We start from the raw sequence: 23,329 nt of genomic DNA on the forward strand, positions 1-23,329 counted from the left end.
TTTGCCTATGAACACACAAGATCTGATCCTTATTGTTCATTGTACATTTCATAGTTTTAATTGCCTGAAGAAACACTGTAGATTCCAACCTAGTATTAAGATTTAGACTGTGTCTGAGTTCTAACTATGAGGCCACACTATTGCGGAGTCTGTCTAGGAAATAGGTAAGCCCCGTCCTTTTGTCTCCCTATTCTAGGTACTGATAAAGAACCTGAACCTTTTGATTAATGTGGGCAATGTAGATAAAAGTAAAAGTAATAGTTTTCATTATGTTGGTAAGATGAAAAAAGATGTCTGTTTTGGACCAAAATTAAATATTCTTTTTCACACATGTATAGTACAAGTAAAATACATTTAATATTTTTCTCTTGTTAAAAAATGGCACACAACTTACAAAGTAGCTTAAAAAGAAATACAACATAAAATACTATTCTTCACTTTATTTGCCTCTTAGATGTACAACAATATTCTATCATTTAACTTTTTATGAGTTCCTTTATAATATGGATCATATCTCTCTTTGCGTCAATAATAGTGGCAATTCAGAAATTAATGCTCTCACTGTTCTGTCAATTTCAGCATACTCTTTCAGTGGCTGGATGTGCAATTCAGCAGAGGTTGTTGTGTATTTTACCTAAGATAAGACCCAACTGTTCTAACATGACACAATACTATTTTTCATATGTTCTACACATGCCTCCGAATCTGACCAACATCTGATGATGTGTGTTTCTTTACTTCTTCTTTCGGCTCCCATTAGGGAGTGAATCACCACAGTGGATCATCCGTCTCCATACCCCCTGTTTTCTACATCTGCCTCTGTCAAACCAACTACATGCATTTCTTCCCACTCCACATCCATAAACCTCCTCCTTGGTCTTCCTCTTTTCCTTCTTCCTAGTAGCTCCATCCTCAGCATTCTCCTTTCAATATACCCCATGTCCCTCCTCTGCACATGTACAAACCATTTTGGGCCTCCCTCACCTTGTCCACTTTGTTTGATGGTGTTAGAGTTTAAATGTGGCATATAAAGCTTCAGTTTAGAAGGCTCTTTTTGGTATTACTTTCAAAAGGCAAACAAAGCTTATGTGTTGTATTTTTGGTTAATTTTGCAAAGAAAATAGTAGACACAGAAACAAGTGGTGTTTTATAATTGAATGAATTCTGCCTGATGATTTCAACCTCAAGCAAACAAGCGTAGGAACTGGAAAGCAATCTAAAATGTGGACCAATCACAAACAGGGGAGGTCTTAGAACCACAGCCAGGATATATACAAGTAGTAGCTGTTCTATTCTAATATGCATATTTGTTTCTGTGAAGCAGATAGAAACTCTGTGAAGAAAATTTCCACCATTTTTGCGGTAATTGTTTTAAGCTGTATGCTAAATTCTATACTTTGTTCAGATGCATCTCTAAAAGTGTTTACTATGATATTCCCTCATATGCTGGGTTTGTAGTTTAAAGTGGACATGGGTTTGTATTTTATTATAAGACAATAAATTAACACTGCTAACAACATTTGCATTTACATTTATGGCATTTTGCAGACGTCCTTGTCCAGAGCAACGTAAAAAAGTGCTTTGAGTCTCTATCAATGAATAAATCTACACTGCTAGGCTCGATTACAAACACAAGATAAATCAGCCTACGATTTGTTGAGATAGTTTTTATTTTATTTTTTATGACAAAGCAAACATGGAAAAATGCTAGTTTATTTGGTACAAAAATAAGACCATATCAGCCATATGAATGTTTGAGAGGCTTGGAATAGTTAGGAATGCCCGAATCCACCTTTGTAAGGCTGTCTGTTTTCGGCCTGTGAATATCTTGTTCTGAGTGAAGTTAGCATATGAATGACAGAGGTCTTGCACATGTAAAGTTAACGCCTCACTTGTTACTATCTGGGGTGAAATACCCACCCGTCCGTCACACTGATGGCTCTGACAGCCATTCAGCAGAGCCCGAGGAGCCACAGTTTAAAATCAAAGCCCTTTGACTGAAGGAATCCAGGCCCACTCTGCCAGAGAGAAGGGGTGGAGTAGCCTGTCACAATGATGAGGCCTTGTACCAAATGAACCAATCCTAAAAACAAGAACCTGCAGTGATGATTGGTGCTCTTCATCACTTTGCAGCCGTGCTAGAAAATCAAGCCAGTGTCTAAAAATCTTCGGTGTACATTTGACATCAAGTCAAGCAGCTACACTGTAGGAGGGTTAACATGTTAACTGGTAAACAAAAAAGACACCACATAACAGGAGACTCACTTAAAAGTCATGAATTCTCTTGACTATCAATTCTCTGTCCCACTGAAGGGGACCAGTGAACAGTTACAGAGACAACTTGTTTTTTTTCTTCTTTTTTTCCATGAAATGGTTTGTTTTGCATGTGTTATGTTGTATAGTTAGTTTTAAAATAGCCTCAAAAACCTGAAATATGGTGCGCATAATGCCCTGCTACAACATGTGCTATTCGTTAAAGAGTTATTTTCCTTCTTCAAGGAAGAGCACATAAATTTACTCTTTACATGAAATATATCCACAGCGTGCCAGTGAATCTGTGCGCTGTTATTCAATACTGACATCCAGAGCAATACCTAAAAAGAGACATTGAATAATGAGAGTTTACAGTTGTTTTTTGAGAGAAGATTAAACAGAAAAGCCCCTCTTTAGGGCCAGTCCAATGAGGTAGTGCTCTTGTGTATTTAATAGTCAGGCTAATCACTTATACATGCAGGACCTCTCAAAAGGTCCAGACTTAAATTGAATATAACAGTAGAATAATTAATGAATTGTGTATGATGATAATGTATCTACTGGCATGTCGTAAAGATGTTTATGCATGTGTGTGTGTGTGTGTGTGTGTGTGTGTGTGTGTGTGTGTGTGTGTTTCATCACTTGGGAATGAAACCGATACAGATTTGCATTACATCTTTTGGAGGTAAATTTCAGGTCAGTTTCCATGTGCTCCCTGGAGAAGTTACTGTAATACTGGCAATGAACACACCTATGTGTAATGCGTTGATCTCACTCTTCTGAAAGGGTAGGTTATCCAGTTGAAAAATATGCTAATATATGTCTCTGGTATAGTTGGTTGTGCCTAGAGTTCGACTGCTAAACAGTCTGTAAATATGTTCAAACAACAACTGAACATAGTTTGAGAAAAATTATATATAGTTGGTACATATTTAATCCCAGACACTGAATAAAATGGTGATATAATAATATAGTGAATATTTTGTGCCTTATTTATATTGCAGCTGAAAGAGAAGACTTAATCAATGTCTAATCATTTCTAATACATGTGGTCTTTGATAAAGAACATCATATATTAAATTTGTGGCATATGGTTAATAGGATTTAGGTAAGCGAGACAGAAACCACTAATCATTAGAATATCATTAACCACTTATAAGAAAGAGAATTACACAATACCAGGCATGGAAACTTCAATCATTTAGATGAATTTTTTCATCTCATGTCAAAGCTTGGAAATCTCTTTTAGTGCAGTCTGCCTCCTGAAATTTTAATTCATTGCCATACTGGAGCACTTTCAAGTTCTCATTTCTCACATGTGAAGAGTGTTTGAACAGTTTGTACTGGTAGGTGACGATACAGAGCCAAATGTGCTAATGCTTAGCAGAATGCACGAGCGAAATGAGATTTACACACATAAACACATAGAAGCAGACACACATCAGATGCTGTGAATAATTTAGATTAATTAATGTTTGGTGTCATAGCAGAGATTTTATCAATTTCCAACTTGTCTAATAGCCTAAATAGTGTCGGATGAAATCACAAATGTACACGTAGATTAATTTTCCCTTATTGAGCTAGTCAGTAAAATGTATTGAAATAAGAACAATTTCAATCAGGAAGCATTGTATGTGTCATATAGTGAAAGATAAAATTAGATCAAATTAACAAATTCTGAGTATTAGTCTTCTTTGTGAGGGAACATGTTGCACAGCAGCAGTCATTCACATTGTTATCAGATTTCAACTGAAGAAAACACTCAAATGTTTCTTATAACATTCTGTGCTTTTGTTTTCTGCACTTTTTCTTTTTAAGCTCTTTCAACACTTAAATGGATACTTCAATGGACTACAACATATTTATATATAAAAAAAAAGCAAAAATCAGATATGATTGTTTTCAGCACGAGCTTCAACTCAAACCAGATGGCAAACTCCACTGAATTTAAATCGTGATTTGTTTTATGAATATTTGATTTTGAATGATTCTTATGCACTAATGCTAATAAGTTCCCATGTTACAGCTGTTTGATGGAAAACTTCCTTTGCATATTATGCCTTTTTTTTTTAACTGGATATGAATATTCAAAGACTGCTTGAGTAAACAACTTAGTTGATAAATAGCTGTCATTTAGCCTTTGCCAAATGTGCATATGATTTACTAAACACTCCATTCCCATTACTTAACTTAATATCATCCCTAAATACTACTTCATTACACATACATTATGCATTTGTAAACCCTACCACTAATGTTTACATTTCAGTCATTCTTCTTTACAAATAATCACCTTATTAAAAGGCTATGCTGTGTTTTATTGTGTTTAGCTGATATAAGTGGAAAAATGTGATTATTGAATTTAACTATTAGGTTTATATAATGAAATATTGCTGTTAAAATAAGGAAGGGCAAAACAGATAGATCTATAGTTCAATAGGGGAAATGTTCAAGCTATACACTGTGTGTAAAATGTTCTGAATTTTTTTCATGCTGTTTTTTGCTGTTTCCTTTTTGAAAAGTCAGTGGAGCCATGCTGAATAATAGATTGAGAATCGTGTAAGTCTTTTGCCTGCTTAAGCCCTGTGTGTCTGTCCAGCACAAAGCTTCTCTCTGCTGAATCAACTTCCAGCTTTATTAAAAGCACTACTTCAAACACTTCCTATTCTCAAGACCCCTTGTTTGTTAACCAGATCAAATGCTCAATTGCAGCTTTAAACTCCTAAGAAGTAAATAAACTACATGCTCAGAATATTTTGAATGCTTAATGGTTCTGTGACTTGGATTGGTCTCTCTTCTGGGAGAACCTTTAAAAAGCACTGTACAAACAAAATGATTTCTGGGTCGAACCAATTAAAGGGTCGAACTTTTTAAATGAATGCACTCAAATAAAAGTGAGTTTGTTTTTCAAGCAAATAAAGTATTTTTTTATGGTTAATGTCTAAAAATAAAAATGAATGACCATATTTCTTAATCCAAATATCCAAAAATATGCCCCATTTTTTTTTACATTTGTCTTTGAATTAAGCTACTATTTATTTTGTGACTCTAGTAAATGCATGCCTACAGAAAATATAAAAAATTAAATACCAATACCTCACTTATTAAAGATATTTTGACAAAATTAAATCTATAGACAAAAATTAAACATTATATTGAAATTAATTCAATATATTTTCTTAAACTAGATGAATAAATTGAATACTAGTTATTTAAATGAACACGTCTGAAGTCCAGCCTTTGCTACTACTGTTTATTTAAAATCATACAGCTTTTTGTTGTGCTTGTATCCACAGAATTTACCATTACACTGTACTGGTTGTACTCTTAGTGCTATAAAGCTCTAAATCAGATGAGAAAAAACCCCACATAGAATTTAGCATAACAGTATATTTTATTTACAAAACTTGTGTTTTTTCCCAAACATTTAAGAATCCAAAAAGTGCAAGAATTATAACATGAATCATTTTTTAATAAGGCAGACAAATTTTGGAGCACACCAGTATGCATGCTTATAACCTTGAACAACAATCTGCGGTGCATCTTAAAGTTTTACACCCCTGTTGAAAGTAGGAACCTTTCAAAGAAATTTCAAAGCAGCAGACTGCAGCGTGCAATACTGTGTAAATCATTTGCATTGCATTCACAGTGCTGGTACAAATGTTGTGGCAGTTTAAGTGCAGTGAAAAAAAAAACAGTTTTTATCAGATGTAGTTTGGTGACATTGAACAACATTACATGCTGATAATTACATGCAAAAAAAGTGATTTATAAGCATAGCTTGTAAAGATTGTGACACATTACTCTGGTAAGCCTTATTGGATCTGTCACCAGTTCTTTTTTATTACATATGAAAAAGCCAAATGACCACTGTATAAGTAGTTTCCATACTATATAATAGTGTTTCCATCCGAAATCCATAAATAAGTTTGTAATAAAGCATGACACTGAAAACAAATACGGTGTTTAACAATTTATATATTCATTAATGCTAGGATGTAATAAATTCTGAGCTCTCTAACCAGTGTGTCTACTACAGTACTCGCAGAATCAAAACAACCAAACATATTCAGTGTCATGAATAAATTTCACTAAATTAAATATTTTGTGTCATTTTATAAATAGCAGTAGTCTGAATAAACCACAAACCCTTAAGTCATGTTCAAAAAGCCATCGGGTGCAAAATAATCACAGTTATATAAATTCACAGTGATTTAAATGTTGATCTGGAGTAATATGATGTCTTATGATTAATTTAACTTAGTATAACCATATCATCACAGTATTAAGCTTAAGAAGTAGCACATATTCTCCTTTTATTTCAGTGCATAAGAGACCAAGTCATTCCTCAAAACTCAACACAGTATAATATGCAATGTGTTAGTATGCTTTCTGTGTTCTGGAACAGGTCAGATTGATCAAGGTTTTAGTTTTATTGACTATAAGCAAGGCTATTAATATGTTATTACTTAGAAGCCAAAAGATCCTGTGATGTTGAAATCGCCTGTGCCATGATACTGAACTTGCCTGTGCATTGCAACTTTAGTTTTTTTACTTTAAAAGCATCTTCCATAAGTTTTGTCCTCTGATTTGTTCTGTTGTGTTCTAATTTGACTCCTCCCTATGGGTGGACTCTGTGATCTGACTGGTTGCTGCAGATTCATAAGACAGCTTAAGGGTGGAGTCTGTGCACTGACTGGATTCTTCTTTATCCGCTTCTGGACACAGATTGGAAGACTCTGAGACTTGGTGTGCTTGCTGATAGGACAAACAGAGTTCCTCCCATTTTTTTTGATTGGCATGTATTCCATCAACCATTGGCTGGAGCTTCCTATTCAGCTTCAACAAAGCCTTTTCAAAAAATGACTTAATTAATAATTGTGCCAAAATTACAGGAAGGTAGATTCATTTGATATGTTTGTTTGTTTGTTTTTACCTCATACAGTGGCTTACAAATCCCATTGATCCATTCAAGCTGAAGTGCTGGAAGTTCATCTTTACGATTGCGATCAAAAATGGCCTTGGTGAGAATAGACACGAAATAATAGGATTTAAATTCGATTCATAACAAGAATTCAGCATATTTCTAAGTATTGTTAGCAATAGATGAACAGAGACTCATTTACATTAATAATGCATTGGTAAGAGGGATTATGGGCTCAGAAATTGAGACAGTGTCTTAATTTAAAGGGCAAAGAGAGAGCAAAAACACTTACAGATGGTGTTAGCTTCAGCTCAAATCGCTCCCTATCACCTTGTTCAAAAAACTCACTAGTCACCAACTCCGCCACCTGCAGTGAGAGACAGCATTACAGTGAATCAACATTCACTACACACCGATGTTGCATCTAACATCCAAATTAAGCCTACAATAGACAAAAAAAAAAAAAAAAAAAAAAAAAAAAAAAAAAAGGACCTGTTTAGAGATCTCCCATGGTCGAGTCACAGCACCTACGTCACACGCGGTCATAAGCATGGACCTGTTATGGGGCAGTATTATGTTTGTCTTAATGTTTGTCAGTATTATATTTGTCAGTATTATGTTAACTTAAATATTTTTGTATACATTTAAATTATTGAAAATATTTTACCTGAAAATGTCTCTGTGCTCCTGTGTTGACCAGCTGAAATCTTCAGCCAAAACATACTGAAAGAATTTGGTTCTTTTTCTTTTATTGAGATGGAAAAAAAGGGATATGCTGTTGTTTATTTGACAAACAATGAAAGGTAGGCAGGCTTTATTCACATTATTACCATCCATTTAAAAGACCACACACACACACACACACACACACACACACACACACACAAATATATATATATATATATATATATATATATATATATATATATATATATATATATATATATATATATAAACAGTGTGTATGTGTACATATATTGTGTACATATGTTGTCTCACCAAAGACAACTAGGATTGCCCCTGTTCTAGTGGCGCCCTCCTGTGGATACTTCATATATTGTGTGTTCATAGACATTGTGCTCTTTTGCCACTAAATGTTAACATAATGCTGTGGACAAGTTCTTAGTGATTGCTGTGTAAAACTTACTGGAAATGCAAAGTGAGATCTGTAGACAGGATGGCCTGCTTTAACAACTGCATCATGTTGCTGTACTCTTTGGAGCTGAGATTTGCAAAAATATTGTGCCCCTGTTGGAAATAACATAGTGATGGATATTATTGCCCTAGTGAGTTATCATTATACATTACTGAGTGTGTATGCATATTTCTGGGAAATAGTAACACTTTAATATTGTTCTACCTACTTGAAAAATTAGCTCAACAGAGACAGCATGTACAAAATGATACATTTAAAAAATGCATTTTAAATTTCGGTCTTCGATGGCTTGGGATTACAATGCTAAACAGGAAATTAGGTTTGTTATAGATGCAAAACTAAGATCAAAGTATAATGAATCGTAGATATTCTATAATGAACAAATTCAACAGGTTTGTTAACATGTGCATGTACATGTGACAGCTATATGTTTACACTGCACCATAGTTGAGCTGTTAGGGAAAATTCTATACATGTTCTATACAAGTTTTAGATTCTGAAACATTTTCAGATTAAACCTTTAGATTCATGTTATATCTTAACATGACTGTAAATAAGCTGGTAAGACTTGGACTTGTTTGAGCAGCTTTCTTTTAGTCATAATTAGCACCCATTACTACTACCAGATGCAAGCATTGCTGTGAGGCAGTAATGCTATAAGACAAGTTCATTTCTAATCAAAGAGTGAGAGAAAGCAGCATATGCACAAAGCAGAATATGTAGACCTTGAACATTTCTTCTCTCTGAACTTCAAAAGAGGAAATCTCATCTCCAAGGATGACCAAATCCTGATGCAATGTGTGCATATGCTCTAAGTCTTAGTCGGTTCCGTTCTACAAATTGGGATAAGACTTTGTTATTCAAATAGACACAGTCTTCCTTTTTCCTCTTTCTACTTCAGTGGCACAGACCCAGAGGGTGTCTTCTTACCTCGGTTAATTGGCTAAAGGAGCTTATTATACAGCAACAGGAAATCAATATGGAGGTTGGTACTGATTAAACAGCTGGGAACTAAAGCGCCCAATTAATCAACACTGGCAGGGTCTTTAAATCTCCCTTTATTGCTAAAACATACCAAAGGCAAAAGCTTATGAGCTTATGGAAGAGACAGGGGGTTATTTCTCATGGGTTATGTACAGGACAGTATTGACCATTGAATTGCAGAGAAAATAGTCACCTCACTCTGCAGGATCATAACAGCATGGTTAAAGTGGTGATGTTCAAGAGTAGCAGATGTTCCATACAACAGTGCCAGTGCTGATCCTGATCTGCACAAGAAAATACAAATCACCACTGGCAAATAATTACAGGTAGCTACAAAATTAATGAAATGAAACTATGCTGCTCTCATTTGGACGGACCCTGGACTGTTAAACTGATTATGTGCAAAATATTTTTGGCTCACTTGGCTTGAAATGCATTGTTGGTGCCACGATGATCCAAGTCATGGCACAGACATCCAACCATCAGTGCCAGAATCTCTGTGTCTGTTAGAACATCCTGGAACCCTGCAGTCTGCCAAAAGACAAACCTTAATATATTTGCTTAGAATCATTGGCTTAAAAGATCATTGGCTTAGTTATTTTGATCAGGTAGACTCACAGTTATCATGACAAACATACACTGGGAGACACTGAAAGCATGTCTCCAGTTGTGGTAGGCCACAGTGCGGTAGTTCTTCCTTACAGTGAGCAGCCAGCGGCACAACACCTGAGCAGGCAAAGAAGAAACATTTGACTATGTCTTGCTTCAATTCCCTCCTACTGAGCATTCAATCAGGCTGAGTAAATCTTGAGCAGTTCAGCCTCTGCTTTTCTTGGGATGCATTAGTAAGTGACAATTATTATGGCTGGGAATATGACTTCAGTGCCTCCTATCCTCACCTCATAATCAATCTTAAACTTTTGCACAACACTAAGCTCCAAGAACATGCGCAGGGAGGCAGTAATCATGGCATCGTTGTCCAGTGAAAAGTCATTGAAGTGGAATGCATCGATTCCCAGCTCACTGCTCAGGGGGATCTTAGCAGCCTGGAAGAGTAGACAGAGGAGGTTATGGGCAAACTGACCAAACTGACAATAATAGTAGACTTCAGATAATTAAACATAACAGCAGTGCTAATATGAAATGAACTAAATATCATTTTTAATTCTCAATGTTAATTGAGGTTATCATAATAATACACCTGAACTCAACAACTCAACTATAGCAATGGTCTTGAAACCCTCTAAGGTGGTCATGGGGTATTGTATATTTAATTAGTGGTTGAGGACAGACTTTATCATTACAGAACCAACAACAATTAGTTTCTTCTATTGGCCATATATACACTTTGATTGACTAGTATGTTCCTTGACAGAACCATTTTAAATAGTAGTTTTTATGTTTGCATGCAGTTTTCTGTATGTTTGCAGCTTTCTTTGTGTTCTGTATGTCTGGTTGAGTTAATATACACACCAAACCAGGCAGCAGGATAGACTAGGATTTATTTTATTTCCTTTTCAAAATGACATTGGCTTTTAGCAAAATGTTTCTAGTTTCATTACATTACATCACATCACATCACATCACTTGAACACAAATAAAATAGAACCTTGTTTATATGCTGTGAAATGTGCACACAAAGGTCCTATTAGGTCCTATTAACCTATTAGTAGTCTGTACAATTCTATCTCTATTTAGTTGTAGATTAGAGAGGAAATAATGTCCTTCCTAATATCCAATGAATGTAATGTGTAGGAATAAAACTTTCTTTCGGCTTCTCCCATCAGGGGTCGCCACAGCGGATCATCCGCATGTTTGATTTGGCACATGATTTTACGCTGGATGCCCTTCCTAACATAACCCTCCCCATTTATCTGGGCTTGGGACCAGCACTAAGAGTGGCTGGGGTTGGTTCCCTGACCGGGGATCGAACCCGGGCCACAGCGGTGAGAGCACCGCATCCTAACTACTAGACCACCAGGGACCCTAAACGTAATGTGTAAGAATAACATAACATTAATCCTAAGAATTTATACTTTTATCAGTTTAAAGTATGCATGTAAATCACTGGCTGACATGAAAAACTCCTGCACTCACATTTTTAAGCAAGTTATAGTTTTTAAGCTCTTTTCTAATGGCATTAAGAGTTTTTTCAATATCCATTTGTTACAACAGAAATCAGTGGTCTAGTGTTGAGACATTTTCTATACTGGCTATACAAATTTTATTCAGGTATAAACTCATTCTTTACAAAAACAGCCAAAGGATGATAATAGTGATGTTGTGTTTTTGTGTGATGTTACCTTGAGTCGATCTACTTCAGCTTTTGAGCATGTAGCATGATAAGACAGCATCTGATGACAAAGATATTACATATAGATAAACCCTTAAATAAAAGCCATTCTCCATGAATTAGATATAACACATTGTTGATCCAACTTGTATAAACAAATTACATTCTGCTTACGTCCAGAGCCACGGACTGTTTTGCCCAAGCTTTCTTCACCTGGTTGTACATCATTGTATTGTTGATGCCAAGGCCACAGAAAATAACAAATGCCTGTGACAAGCACAATGCATTATTATTTATTATGAATTATTATGAATGATAATTATTATTATTATTAGTAGTAGTAGTAGTATCTTTCCATTTTCAATAGAAATAAACAGTTAATAATACAGCAAAACTCACACCTCAAATAATCTTTGATCTGCATCATTAAACGTCTTCCTGTCCAAACGATTAAGAATCTGGGCAACACCTTGAATATGTGAGAGAGATTTTAAATGTAGATGCTTTTATGGACATGGACATGGCTCATAGCTCATTCACTCATTTAAGTCGCATTTGCCAGACATTTGATTGTCCAGAAGGTGGAGCTCTTATTCAAACAGACTGTCTAACTGTAACCTGCCAGAAGGACCAGAATGAATTAATATATCTTTTTTGTTGTGTCACAGCAAACCACAAGCTCTTCCCAGCAGACACTGCAGCCTACAAACATGACCGCTGTAGATTACACTCAGCAGAACTTATGTGCACACCCCTACTTTTAAAGTCACCCAGTTGTCTGACTGAGCATACTTCAACTCAATTACATAGATACTCACTGCCATAATCTTAAAGCACTCATTCATTCATTACCATAGCAAAGCAAGCGTTCAGTTTGCCTCAGTGTTTCAGTCTATACCAACACTATTTATTCTGTGATGTTGACCTGGTTTCTCTTATTTCTTTCTACTCATTTATCCTGTTGACTGTGAATGAATGTTATACCTGATATCAAATAAGGGAAGGAAGAAGGTATGTCTACTTAACAAACAGCAATATGTACATGTATGTATTAACCACAATGCAGAACACTCACCGATTATTTGATGGGTTCTGTTCCAAATGGGCACACACAGCACTGACCTGATGTGAAAGCCTGAGGCCTGATCAGCCTGTGAACAAACACACATAATTTGTGTGTCAGAATCAGAATCAAAAAAGGTTTTATTGTCAGATATAGGTAAGGGTTCAGCAAAGAGCACTTTACAGTACTAGGAATTTGTCTTGATGTCAGGTGCATCTGGGGGTTATTGGGGCACTGTTCAGCAGTCCGACTGCAGTGGGGAAGAAACTGTTCTAGTGGCATGAGGTCCTGATCCTGATGGAGGAACTAAAACAGTTCTTTTCCAGGATGAGGGGTCGGCTGCAATCTTGGCTGCATGTCTCTGAATCCTGTAGACGTACAGCTCCGGGAGGGATGTGAGACTGAAGCCGATCACCAGCTCAGCGGAGTAGATGACATGCTGCAGCTTGGCTTTGTCCCTGGCTGTAGCTGCAACAAACCAGACCATGATGGAGGGTGTGAAGATAGATTTGATGATGGCAGTGTAAAAGTTCACCAACATCTTCTCAGGGAGGAGAAACTTCTTCAGCTGCCGCAGGAAATACATCCTCTGCTGATCCTTCTTGGTGAGAGAGCTGAGGTTCTGCTCCCATGTAAGCTCCTCGGTAATAGTGGTGCCCAGGAAGGGGAAGGACTCAACAGTTGTCACCGGATAGTCACAGAGGATGACAGGGGGGAGGGGGCTGGGTACTTCCTAAAATCCACTATTATCTCCACCGTCTTGAGAGAGTTGAGCTCCAGGTTGTTCATGCTGCACCATGACACCAGACAGTCCATCTCATTCCAGTAGGCTGACTCGTCCCCATCAGAGATGAAGCCGATGAGGGTGGTATCATCAGCAAACTTCAGGAGTTTGACAGATTGGTGACCAGATGAGCAGCCATTGGTGTACAGGGAGAATAACACAGCTGGGAGAGCTGGTCTCTAAACAGAGCTGGGACAATCGTGTTGAAGGCAGAGCCAAAGTCTACAAACAATATCCTGGCGTAAGATCCTGTGGAGTCTAGATGTTGGAGGATGAAGTGGAGGGCCATGTTGACAGCATCGTCTACAGATCTGTGGTATCTGTAGGTGAACTGTGGTGGATCCAGGAGAGGGTCTGTAATGTCCTTGAGGTAGGACAACACAAGGCGCTCAAAAGACTTAATTACCATAGAGGTCAGGGCGACGGGTCAGTAATCATTAAGTCATGTGATCCTTGTCTTTTTGGGGACTGGAGGTCTTGAAGCAGGCTGGCACATGGCAGGTCTCAGTGAGGTATTGAAAATGTCTGTGATCACTGGGGACAGCTGACACAGTGTTTCAGGGTGGAGGGGGAGACTTAAAAGATTTAAAAGTTTAGACTTTTAAACAGTCTATTCACATCTTCCTCTTTGATGGTGAGAAGTGTGAGTGGAGTTGGAGAGGTTGGCACTGAGGTGCAGAACTGTGTAATCCAGGTATATAAATGTAGGAAGGGGCTACTGCTGATAGTCAAATCATATCTAATCAAATCAAATTGAGGAGGACTGTGGCAGGTCAGGTCTGTCCCATTATCTTTCAATGCGGCAGTATTACTAATTCAGACTGCTGGCCAGGTGCAGGTCGTTCACAGAGTCAGGGCTCTAGACTTGTAATTGGTGATCGCCTTAAGCCCTTTCCAGTCAAAGGCAGAGTCGTTGGTTTGGAATTGCAGTTTCATTCTCTCACCATGCTCTGTTTTAGCTCTTTTCACCTCTTTGCTAAATCTCTACTTAGCCTCCTTGTATTTTCATTTGTCCCCAATTTTAAATGTGACCTCTGGTCTAAGCTGTCTGAGTTTAGCTGTGAACCAGGGTTTGTCATGATTAGAACTCACCTTGGTAGGTGATGGAATGATGCTGTCCTCACAGATGTGTAAAAAACATTACAGTCTGTACAGTCCAAACACCTCTGGAGTTCCCCCACAGCCTCCCTGGTCCACTTCTTTGATGTCCTCACAACAGTTTTGTAGAGTTTTAATCTCTGCCTGTATGCAGGAATCAAAAGGCACCACTGATGGTGGTGTAGCAGTGTTCCAGTACGTCCCCCTCTCTGGTTGGGCACTTAATAAACTGTTTGTATTTGGGAAGTTTGTGGGAGAGATTACCTTTATTAAAGTCTCCTAGGACAATAACCAAGCCATCCGGGTTTGTCCGCAGTATCTTGTCAGTCAGCGCGTGCTGCGCTTCACGCACATTACCTTGCGGCGGGATGTCAACGCCAATGAGAATGAATGTGTTTATAAATCGAAAATCAAACAAATAATTATTTTCCATGCTCCTCTGGTGTAAAGCAGAAAATAACATATGTTTTGATTTGTTGTTGGATGTTTTTGTATGAATTATTAATGTGGCATCCATTTCAATTATTTGTTCCATTTGTTATTTGGGTTAATCTTTGATGCACCAGATAAAGACCTAACTTTGAGCAAAATGTCCTCCTGAATTATTTCTGTACACCTAGAAGAGTTTGGTTGTACAATACAGAGGATTACTGTAGCAAACCTTCACTTAGCATGTGATAGTATGAGAAATGCTTAAACCAAAAAAACATGAATGCCAACTGATAGAATAGTATGTACAAAATGCATGTCATTTCATTGCTGCAGCACTATACATACCTCGGAATCAAACCGGGGATCCTGACACACATCGCTTATGTTAACTGGCAGGCCTGTTGATGCCACCAACTCAGCAATACTGTTATTGATCAGCCAGTCAGAACAGGACACCTTCTCCATGCTGACATCAAATGAAGACATATATGTACACAGACACATACACACACACACAGAGTGAGAAAGAGAGAGAGAGAGAGAGAGAGAGAGAGAGAGAGAGAGAGAGAGAGAGAGAGAGAGAGAGAGAGCGAGAGAGCGAGAGAGGGAGAGGAGCGGCAGATTTAGTGCACAATTACTGATTGATAAATTGCTATACATTATTCAGCGACTACAGTGAAACCAATATGAAATATATGTAGCCATAAGAGTGAGGAATGTAGAAATTGTTCTTTAGACTTTAGCAATTTAATACTTGTATAGCAATGATTTACATGCAGAATAACTGTGGTCTTCTTAGAATAACAGTTCTTCTAGTGCAAATTAAATCCTATTGAAAATAAAAAGGAATTGAAAAAGATAAATCTGTGGAGGTGTAAGCATTCAACCTTTCAAATCTCAAATCTGTGTAGAAAATTGAGACAGTTGCACCAAATAAAAAACAGTGTGTTGAAAGTCTAAACTGAATTACTTAGAGGATCAGCTCCTTTTTTAGTTACTTCTGTACTATATTTTATGGCCAAAAGTATTGCACCATCAAACCCATATGTGGGTCATTTAAGACCAGGATGTCTTTGTGTGCTCTAACATTACAATTTAGCATAATTGAAAATGTAGAAACTCAGGACTCCTGAGTAGTGCAACAGAAAAGCAATTGATGTATTGTTGGAATATTGTGAATTTAAATCTTGAAGATTCCTCTGTCAATTGTGGGCATGAGAGCAAAGCTCTCTAGGTGTGAGTGATGGCAATACTCTATCTATACACTGTGAATCAAATTCACACTGACCAATCATTGTCATCTATCAACTCATGTTTCCAACAGAGTGTAGATTTCCGGAGTGTGTTCAACTGCCCTGTGATATAGTATGTGCAGCTGCTCCAGAAATACTGGGATGGTCTTTTACATCGCAGTAGAAAAACATTCTAGTCCTCATCCTAATTGATAACAGTTGTGTAATGGAGAAGCCCTAGCTATTGGGTAGGAATTTGTAAATAATCCAACTAGGGAAAAAAATCCAAATAACAATATGATCGCTCCAATTTTGGCTGCTGATAATGCAATATCTTGCATTCATTAGATCTATACCACTATTGAAGTGCCAACATTTATATAGCAATTAGTATAATGTGGTAATAGAGCACTCACTTTATGTCATGGTCCACATTGCAAAATGGAGACATGAGCTCAAAAGTTTTTGAGAACTTTACCACCTGCGGGGTACAGAGGGATCAGTTTAAGTATTCAGTTTGTTTCACAATTGTTCTGTAAAAGACATAAGAATCCTTTTTTTTTTTCTTACAGGTGAGTGGATGTCCTCTAGGAGCAGCACAGAGCAGCGTTCACACTGCAGCAATGTTAGTGCTCGCTGCATGATCTTTCTGACAATCTTCTCCAGGTCTGTCTGCTCCTCAAACAAATCGTTCACCACCTCCAAAAGAGCCTGCAGAAACAGCATGCACTGAATTCACTTGTTGCACCACAGCATCTAAACATTAAGCATGATAGCCTGTGGGGTTAAACTTAAAACAAGCTAAAAAAATCTATAACACAGGTGTTTGCTAAGTGTTCACATTAAAAACACTGATGAACATGTTTTTAAAGGCAGGCTGTTTACCCTCTCCACATGTTTCACTGCATTTCTACTTCACATCAAAGAACTGAATACCTTCAGTTCAGTAGAAACGGTTCAGTAGAAACCAGACTGAGAATCAACCTGGAATTCTGTATGCATTATTTATCAGTGATCTTCAGCTTTTTAAGCAGAACCAGTGTATAACTCAGACTCTCACCCGGCTCCTATCGTATTCTTTGCGGGACTCAGAAAAGAGCTTGGCATTGGAGATCGATATACCACAGAAGGGTAGGTACATCTCTAACACCTAGGCAGAAAACAAAGAATGAGTAAAAGTAAGAGACCGAGAAAGAAATGGAGAGAGACATAAAGAGGGAGATCTCGGTATCAATAAAAAAGCAGACACAGATTTTCTTTGTTTTCATAAAGAAATATTAATGTAGATTTAGATCCTTAATGAGCAAAGCCACAGGCAAAAATTGTAAGAAAAAACGTCCTGAAATGACTTGAGGAAGAACCCCTGAGAAGAACCAGATTAAAAAGGAACTTATTATTTTTTTCCACTGGATAGTGGAATTATAAATCATTATTCTTCTACAACTCTATATTATTTCCTGTGGTGTCCAAAATGTCTAGAATTTAAATAAACAGAAGGTTTTTTAGAAAATAATTTTATAATGATTATTGAAGAATAATCAACTACAAAACTGTGTTGTTTTAGGAAAACTAAAGTCACACACAAACTTTAAATGACCAGTTGGTTGTTCTATTAATAGGAAAGCTCATTAATGATAGCAAGCAGAGTTAAAGATTCAGAGTTTGGTATGTTTCTGTAAGAGATAGGATGATGCAGCTCACCTTTTCATCATCCTCGGTAAAGGGAGTTCCACTGGGTTTTTTGTTGATGGCCTGCACGACTCCAATCACCTCTCCGTCACTGTTACAGATGGCCATGCACAGGATTGACTGAGTCTTATAGCCTGTCAGCTTGTCAATCTCATCACTAAACCGATGATCCTGTGCAATATGCAATGATTACAGGAACATATTTCGTATTTCCTTATACTATGAAATTTTTTTAATTGTTTAATGATACATACATCGACCAGGCATAACTTTACGGCCACCGTTCAAGCATAACATGACCAACTGCCTAATATTGTGTTGGTCCCCCTTATGTTGACAAAACAGTCCTGCCATGTTGAGCATTATCAATATCATCTTCTTCAGCAATTTAAGCTACAGTAGCTCATCTTTTCAGCTCAGGGAGCCTTCACTCCCTACGTGCATCAGTGAGCATTGGCCCCCATGACCCTGTCGCTGGTTCACCATTGCTCCTTCCTTTGACCACTTTTGATAGATACTGACCACTGCAGACCAGGAACATCATAGCTGCAGTTTTGGAGATGCTCTGACCCAGCCATCACAATTTGTCCCTTGTCAAAACTCACTCTAGTCCTTACGCTTGCCCATTTTTCCTGCTTCTAAAACATTAACTTTAAGAAAAAAGTGTTTAATTGCTGCCTAAAATATTCCATCCACTAACAAGTGATATGATAAAAAGATTGTTATTTACTCACAGGTCATAATGTTATACCTGTTCAGTGTATGAACAAACATACAGTATGATTTTTTGAACTCTTAATGTCTCTCTTTTTTTCATTAAAGAATATAAATCAGTGCTTGCTTTGGTCTATCTATAATCATTTTGATTGAACAATACATTCACTTGTTAATTTTCCTCTTGAATGCAATATGCATACATTATAGTGTTTAATACAGTTTTTGAAGGTGCTTTCCCAGCTGTCTACAGTGGCTGATACTCCAAAAACACAAGATCATACAAATGGTTCCATGCACACACCATAGCAATATCTTAACATTCTGACTTGTTATTCAATAGTCGATTTTAAATCATATTATCCACAAAATAATGTTTTATACAACCTATGACATTTAAATGGTAAACTATTATAGTTACAATAGTGGAGAATTAATTGTGGGTCTACTGAAAGACCTGGGAGTTTTGGTAGTTTAAGAGTGCAATGGGTTAAACTGGGCTGCTTGTTCTGTGCTGACACAGATGAAAGATGCTGCAGATTGAGGACAACAGAAGTTCATTTTTCCTAAGGACTTGTCCATAAAAAAGTTAAATGCAGCAGACACTTTATATAGCAAGGTCCCACTGCAACTAGCTGTTCCCATTCTGTGTCAAGAAGACAGATCTGCAGTCAGAGAATTAATAAGTTCAGCAGCTGACCAATAGGGAAGGCTTTGCCTTTGGCCATATAATAACGATGTCCAGAATTTAGCAACAGTGGGACCTACAACCTGACTGCACTACCGAAAAAACAGTACTATAAGCGAGAATCCTTCTCGCAAAATCAGGTTTCTCGGTCACGTTGACATAATTTAACTAATCAGGTTTTCGTTTGGCCTGACAGTAGCTCCGCTGAGTCCGGATAGAAACTAAGAATGTTTTGTGTTATTTAGGACATGGGCCCTCAAACCTGAGGACCTGCACTGTAATGTTCTTAGTTTTTCTGCTACATGAGTTGGGAAGATTTGGATTAAAAAAAAGTGCTTTATTTAAGAATGATTATGCAGCCCTTGAAAAGAAATTACTGAAAATCAATGAAAATAGTGCAAAAAGAGTGAAAGAAGTTTTGTTTGATTACCGATTAAAAAAATATATTTTGTTAAATCTGTTATCATTTACAGAATGTAGATTTATAGCCTCACTTAACACTATAATAATACAAAAAAGGGTCTCCCTTTGCTCTCAAAACAGCCTTAATTCCTCATGATATGGATTTGACAAACTGTTGGAAATAGTGCTCTTATCCAGATTCTGGTCCATCTTGAATCTTCTGTTCAACCACATTCTGAAGATGTTCTATTTAATTCAGATCTAGTGACTGGGAAAACAACTGAGAAACACTGATCTCAGTATCATGTTTATGAAACCAGTTTGAGATGACTTTTGCTTTGTGGCATGGTGCATTATCATGCTTAAAGTAGCTGTTAGCTGATGGTAGACTGTGGCAATGAATGGACGGTCAGCAACACCAGTCGATCAGAATATGGCATTCACCAGATGATTGATTTGGGGCTAACAGGCACAAAGAGTACAACATTACACCTGTTGGCAGGTTAGGTACATGGATTCCTGATGTTGATAATCAATTCCGCTAACTGTGTGCCTCGGTTGAAATCAAGTTTCAATAAATCAAGCAATGTTGTTCCACTCTTTAACTGTCCAGTTTTGGTGAGTCTATGCCTAATGCAGCATCAGTAGAAACTGATTTAGTCTTCTGCTGATGTAAGCAATCTGTCAATCAAAAAAGTATTTTGCAATGCTGTTTTGCTCACCACAGGAGGTGAGACAGGAGGTGGAGCTGGAAGTGGCAGAGCTGAAGATGCTGAGCTTTACATTGGAAGTGACAAGTATGGACAGGATTAAAAATCAATTAATTAAAGGGACCATGCATGTAGGGCATTTTGAAGACAAAGTAAGAGAGGCCCGATTGAACATTGGACATGTGTAGGAGGGACATGGGGGATGGAGCCACCAGGCAGAAGGAAAAGAGGAAGGTCAATAAGAAGGTTTATGGATGTGGTGAGGGAAGACATGCAGGTAGTTGGGTTGAAAGAGACAGGGTGGTATGGAGACAGATGATCTGCTGTGGCGACCCCTAATGGGAGCGCCTGAAAGAAGAAGAAGTTTTGATCACCACATATGTACAGAGTGGTTATTGCTGCCTATCTGTCAGCTTTAACCTGTCTGGCCATCCTCTCAATAAGGAGTTTCCTTTCACAGAATCACTGCATTATGGTTTTTTATTATTATTTACTGTAATATTTTGTGAAAACTTCAAAGACTGTTGTGTCCCATTGTTGTGTTTGGCATTAATAATCATGGCATGGTCAAAATCACTGAGCTCCTAATTCTTAAGGTTGATGTCAATATTGATTTTATTCATTGCACTGCTGCAACACTACTGGCTGATGATGACTATGAGGAGGTGTACAGGTATTCCTAACAATTTGCTAAAGTGTTTGTGTGACATGATTAGTGGATTGTTCCGAATAAAGGTGCACAGCGGTTTCTAATACAGTATATAGTGAGTGTATGTGAGTGTTGAATAAGGCACATGTGAAATCCTTCTCTGGCTGTTCCGCGAGTGGTGGATGTATTTCACCTCATACGCGTTTGCGACGTTGACCGTCTCGCCGTGCTCTGCCACATAGCCTATGATACCCTTGCCCCAGGGTACTTGCACCTCGGCGAAGGGAATTGAGCTGGAACCGGGTCGCCCCGCTGTCCCCGAGTGCACGTCCAGAAACTTGGACACCAACGTCCTCTCGTGCGCCGGACCTTCTACCAGGAAAAGCGAGCAACGGTCTGCGTTCACCATGACGCACACGTTGACTAAGATCTTGTAGCCCAGGTTGGTGATGTCGAGCTCGCCGGAGATGTCCTTGACGAGCTCGATGAAGAACTTGCGCTCGTCTGACTCTTTGAGCGTGTACTTGTAGTCAAGCGCGCTCGAGGCATAGCGCGGCACGTTGACGCGCGACTCGAGCAGCGCGCTCAGGATGTGCGCCGTGGTGGGCGGCAGCGAGCTGGCCTTGCGCAGGAGCGCGCGCCGCCTCACGCTCGCCTGTGACTCGCGCGCCGCCACGCTCGCGCGCTCGTCGTAGGTGTGGTGCGCGGCGCTCGCTTTGGAGCGGGCAAAGGTCCGCCGCATCTCCGCATGCGACGAGCGCCGTTTGCCGGCGGCCGCCGCGTCCTCGCGCTCCGCCTCCGCAGCGGAGAGGTCACGCCGACGCGTCTCCGCCAGGCGCGTGCTCGTAGCTACACGCTCGCCCTTACGGATCACGTAGTCCTCGAAGAGTTCCGGGTGACGGTCCAGGAACGCCTCCACGTCGGAGAAGTCGAAAGTTGTCATGGTGAACACACTCCTGCTGTATCCTTGCTGAAACACTGCGAGACGAAAAAGACGCGACTCCTGCGAGTCCTGCGTTTCGCCCGAATGATACTGATGCGAAACTCAGTAGTATAGTGCAGCTGGTACCGCACTCTGTCACCACGTTCACACGCGCGCGCGTGCACACACGTTCAGATATGTCCTCGTAACGATGGTCTGCTCTCTCTCTCTCTCTCTCTCTCTCTCTCTCTCTCTCTCTTTTCTTTCTCCCTTGCTCTCTAGTTCTCTCTATTTCTATGCGCTCTCTTGATTTGAGAAGACAGTTAACTCCATCACAGAAAAGCGTTGTGCAACAAGCAGTTTAAGAGACCGAGCTCTGTCAACAAAGTTTCTCTAGAAACATGAAGAACTCCACTAAAATGCACCAAACTGTTGCTATTGTAACATTTTTATTTTTCAAAGAATATAAACAGTCATTTCTGCACCATGATCATCATCTTACAAATTTTAAACATGATGTGATCTGTTTGTGCGTGTATGTGTGTTTGCCAGGAGGTGACTGATACGGAGTGGTGTGTGTGTGTGTGTGTGTGTGTGTGTGTGTGTAGCAATCTGTGTGTGTGTATGGATGAGTAGGTGTTAGGCGAGCGTTTGAGTGTGGGTGGATATAGAAGTGAGAGGGATAAAAGAGACAAGCTTTTTATCTTTACAACAAACCAAATGTCGTTGTTGTTTTTGCAATGTTTATGTGTTCTGTATTAATTTACACATTTGATCATAAAAAATAAAAATGCTTAGCCTTTAAATTGAACTTAAAATAGAGGGAGGGCAGTGGAGTGGTGCGGTTGCAGGGAGAAGAGGTGGGGAAGGTGGAGGAGTTAAAGTAGCTGGGGTCAACAGTACAAAGTAATGGAGAGTGTGTTAGAGAAGTGAAGAAAAGAGTGCAGGCAGGGTGGAGTGGGTGGAGAAGAGTGATAGCAGGAGTGATTTGTGATAGTAGGGTATCTGCAAGAGTGAAAGGGAAAGTTTATAGGACTGTGGTGAGACCTGTGATGTTGTATGGATTTGAGACAGTGGCATTGAGTAAAAGACAGGAGGTGGAGCTGGAGGTAGCAGAGCTGAAGATGTTATGGTTTTCATTCCGAGTGACGACGATGGACAGGATTAGAAATGAGTTTATTAAAGGGACCACGTATGTAGGATGTTTTGGAGACAAGGTGAGGGAGGGTAGATTGAGATGGTTTGGACATGTGCAAAGAAGGTACATGGGGTGTATTGGTAGAATATACTGAAAAAGTTGAGGATGGAGCTCCCAGGAAGGAGGAAAAGGAAGACC

The 23,329-nt window shown here is 38.6% G+C and overlaps 1 protein-coding gene across 1 annotated transcript; it reads right to left on the bottom strand.

Annotated features, from left to right (window-relative positions):
- Window positions 1-5,543: 5,543 nt before the first annotated feature.
- Window positions 5,544-22,127, bottom strand: pde11al (phosphodiesterase 11a, like). Its single transcript, XM_046848507.1, has 20 exons — window positions 21,265-22,127; window positions 17,921-18,079; window positions 17,280-17,369; window positions 16,790-16,930; window positions 16,636-16,700; window positions 15,333-15,453; window positions 12,686-12,761; window positions 12,012-12,079; window positions 11,785-11,877; window positions 11,621-11,671; window positions 10,217-10,363; window positions 9,936-10,043; window positions 9,739-9,848; window positions 9,511-9,601; window positions 8,325-8,425; window positions 7,845-7,922; window positions 7,670-7,733; window positions 7,470-7,544; window positions 7,190-7,273; window positions 5,544-7,104 (listed from the first exon to the last, which is right to left on the bottom strand). Exons 1-20 carry the CDS (start codon window positions 22,012-22,014, stop codon window positions 6,859-6,861), a joined length of 2,718 nt encoding a protein of 905 aa, XP_046704463.1. The 5' UTR covers window positions 22,015-22,127; the 3' UTR covers window positions 5,544-6,858.
- Between the last annotated feature and the right edge of the window lie 1,202 nt (window positions 22,128-23,329).

The sequence above is a fragment of the Silurus meridionalis genome, chromosome 4 (assembly GCF_014805685.1).
Source record: "Silurus meridionalis isolate SWU-2019-XX chromosome 4, ASM1480568v1, whole genome shotgun sequence".
Lineage (NCBI taxonomy): Eukaryota > Metazoa > Chordata > Actinopteri > Siluriformes > Siluridae > Silurus > Silurus meridionalis.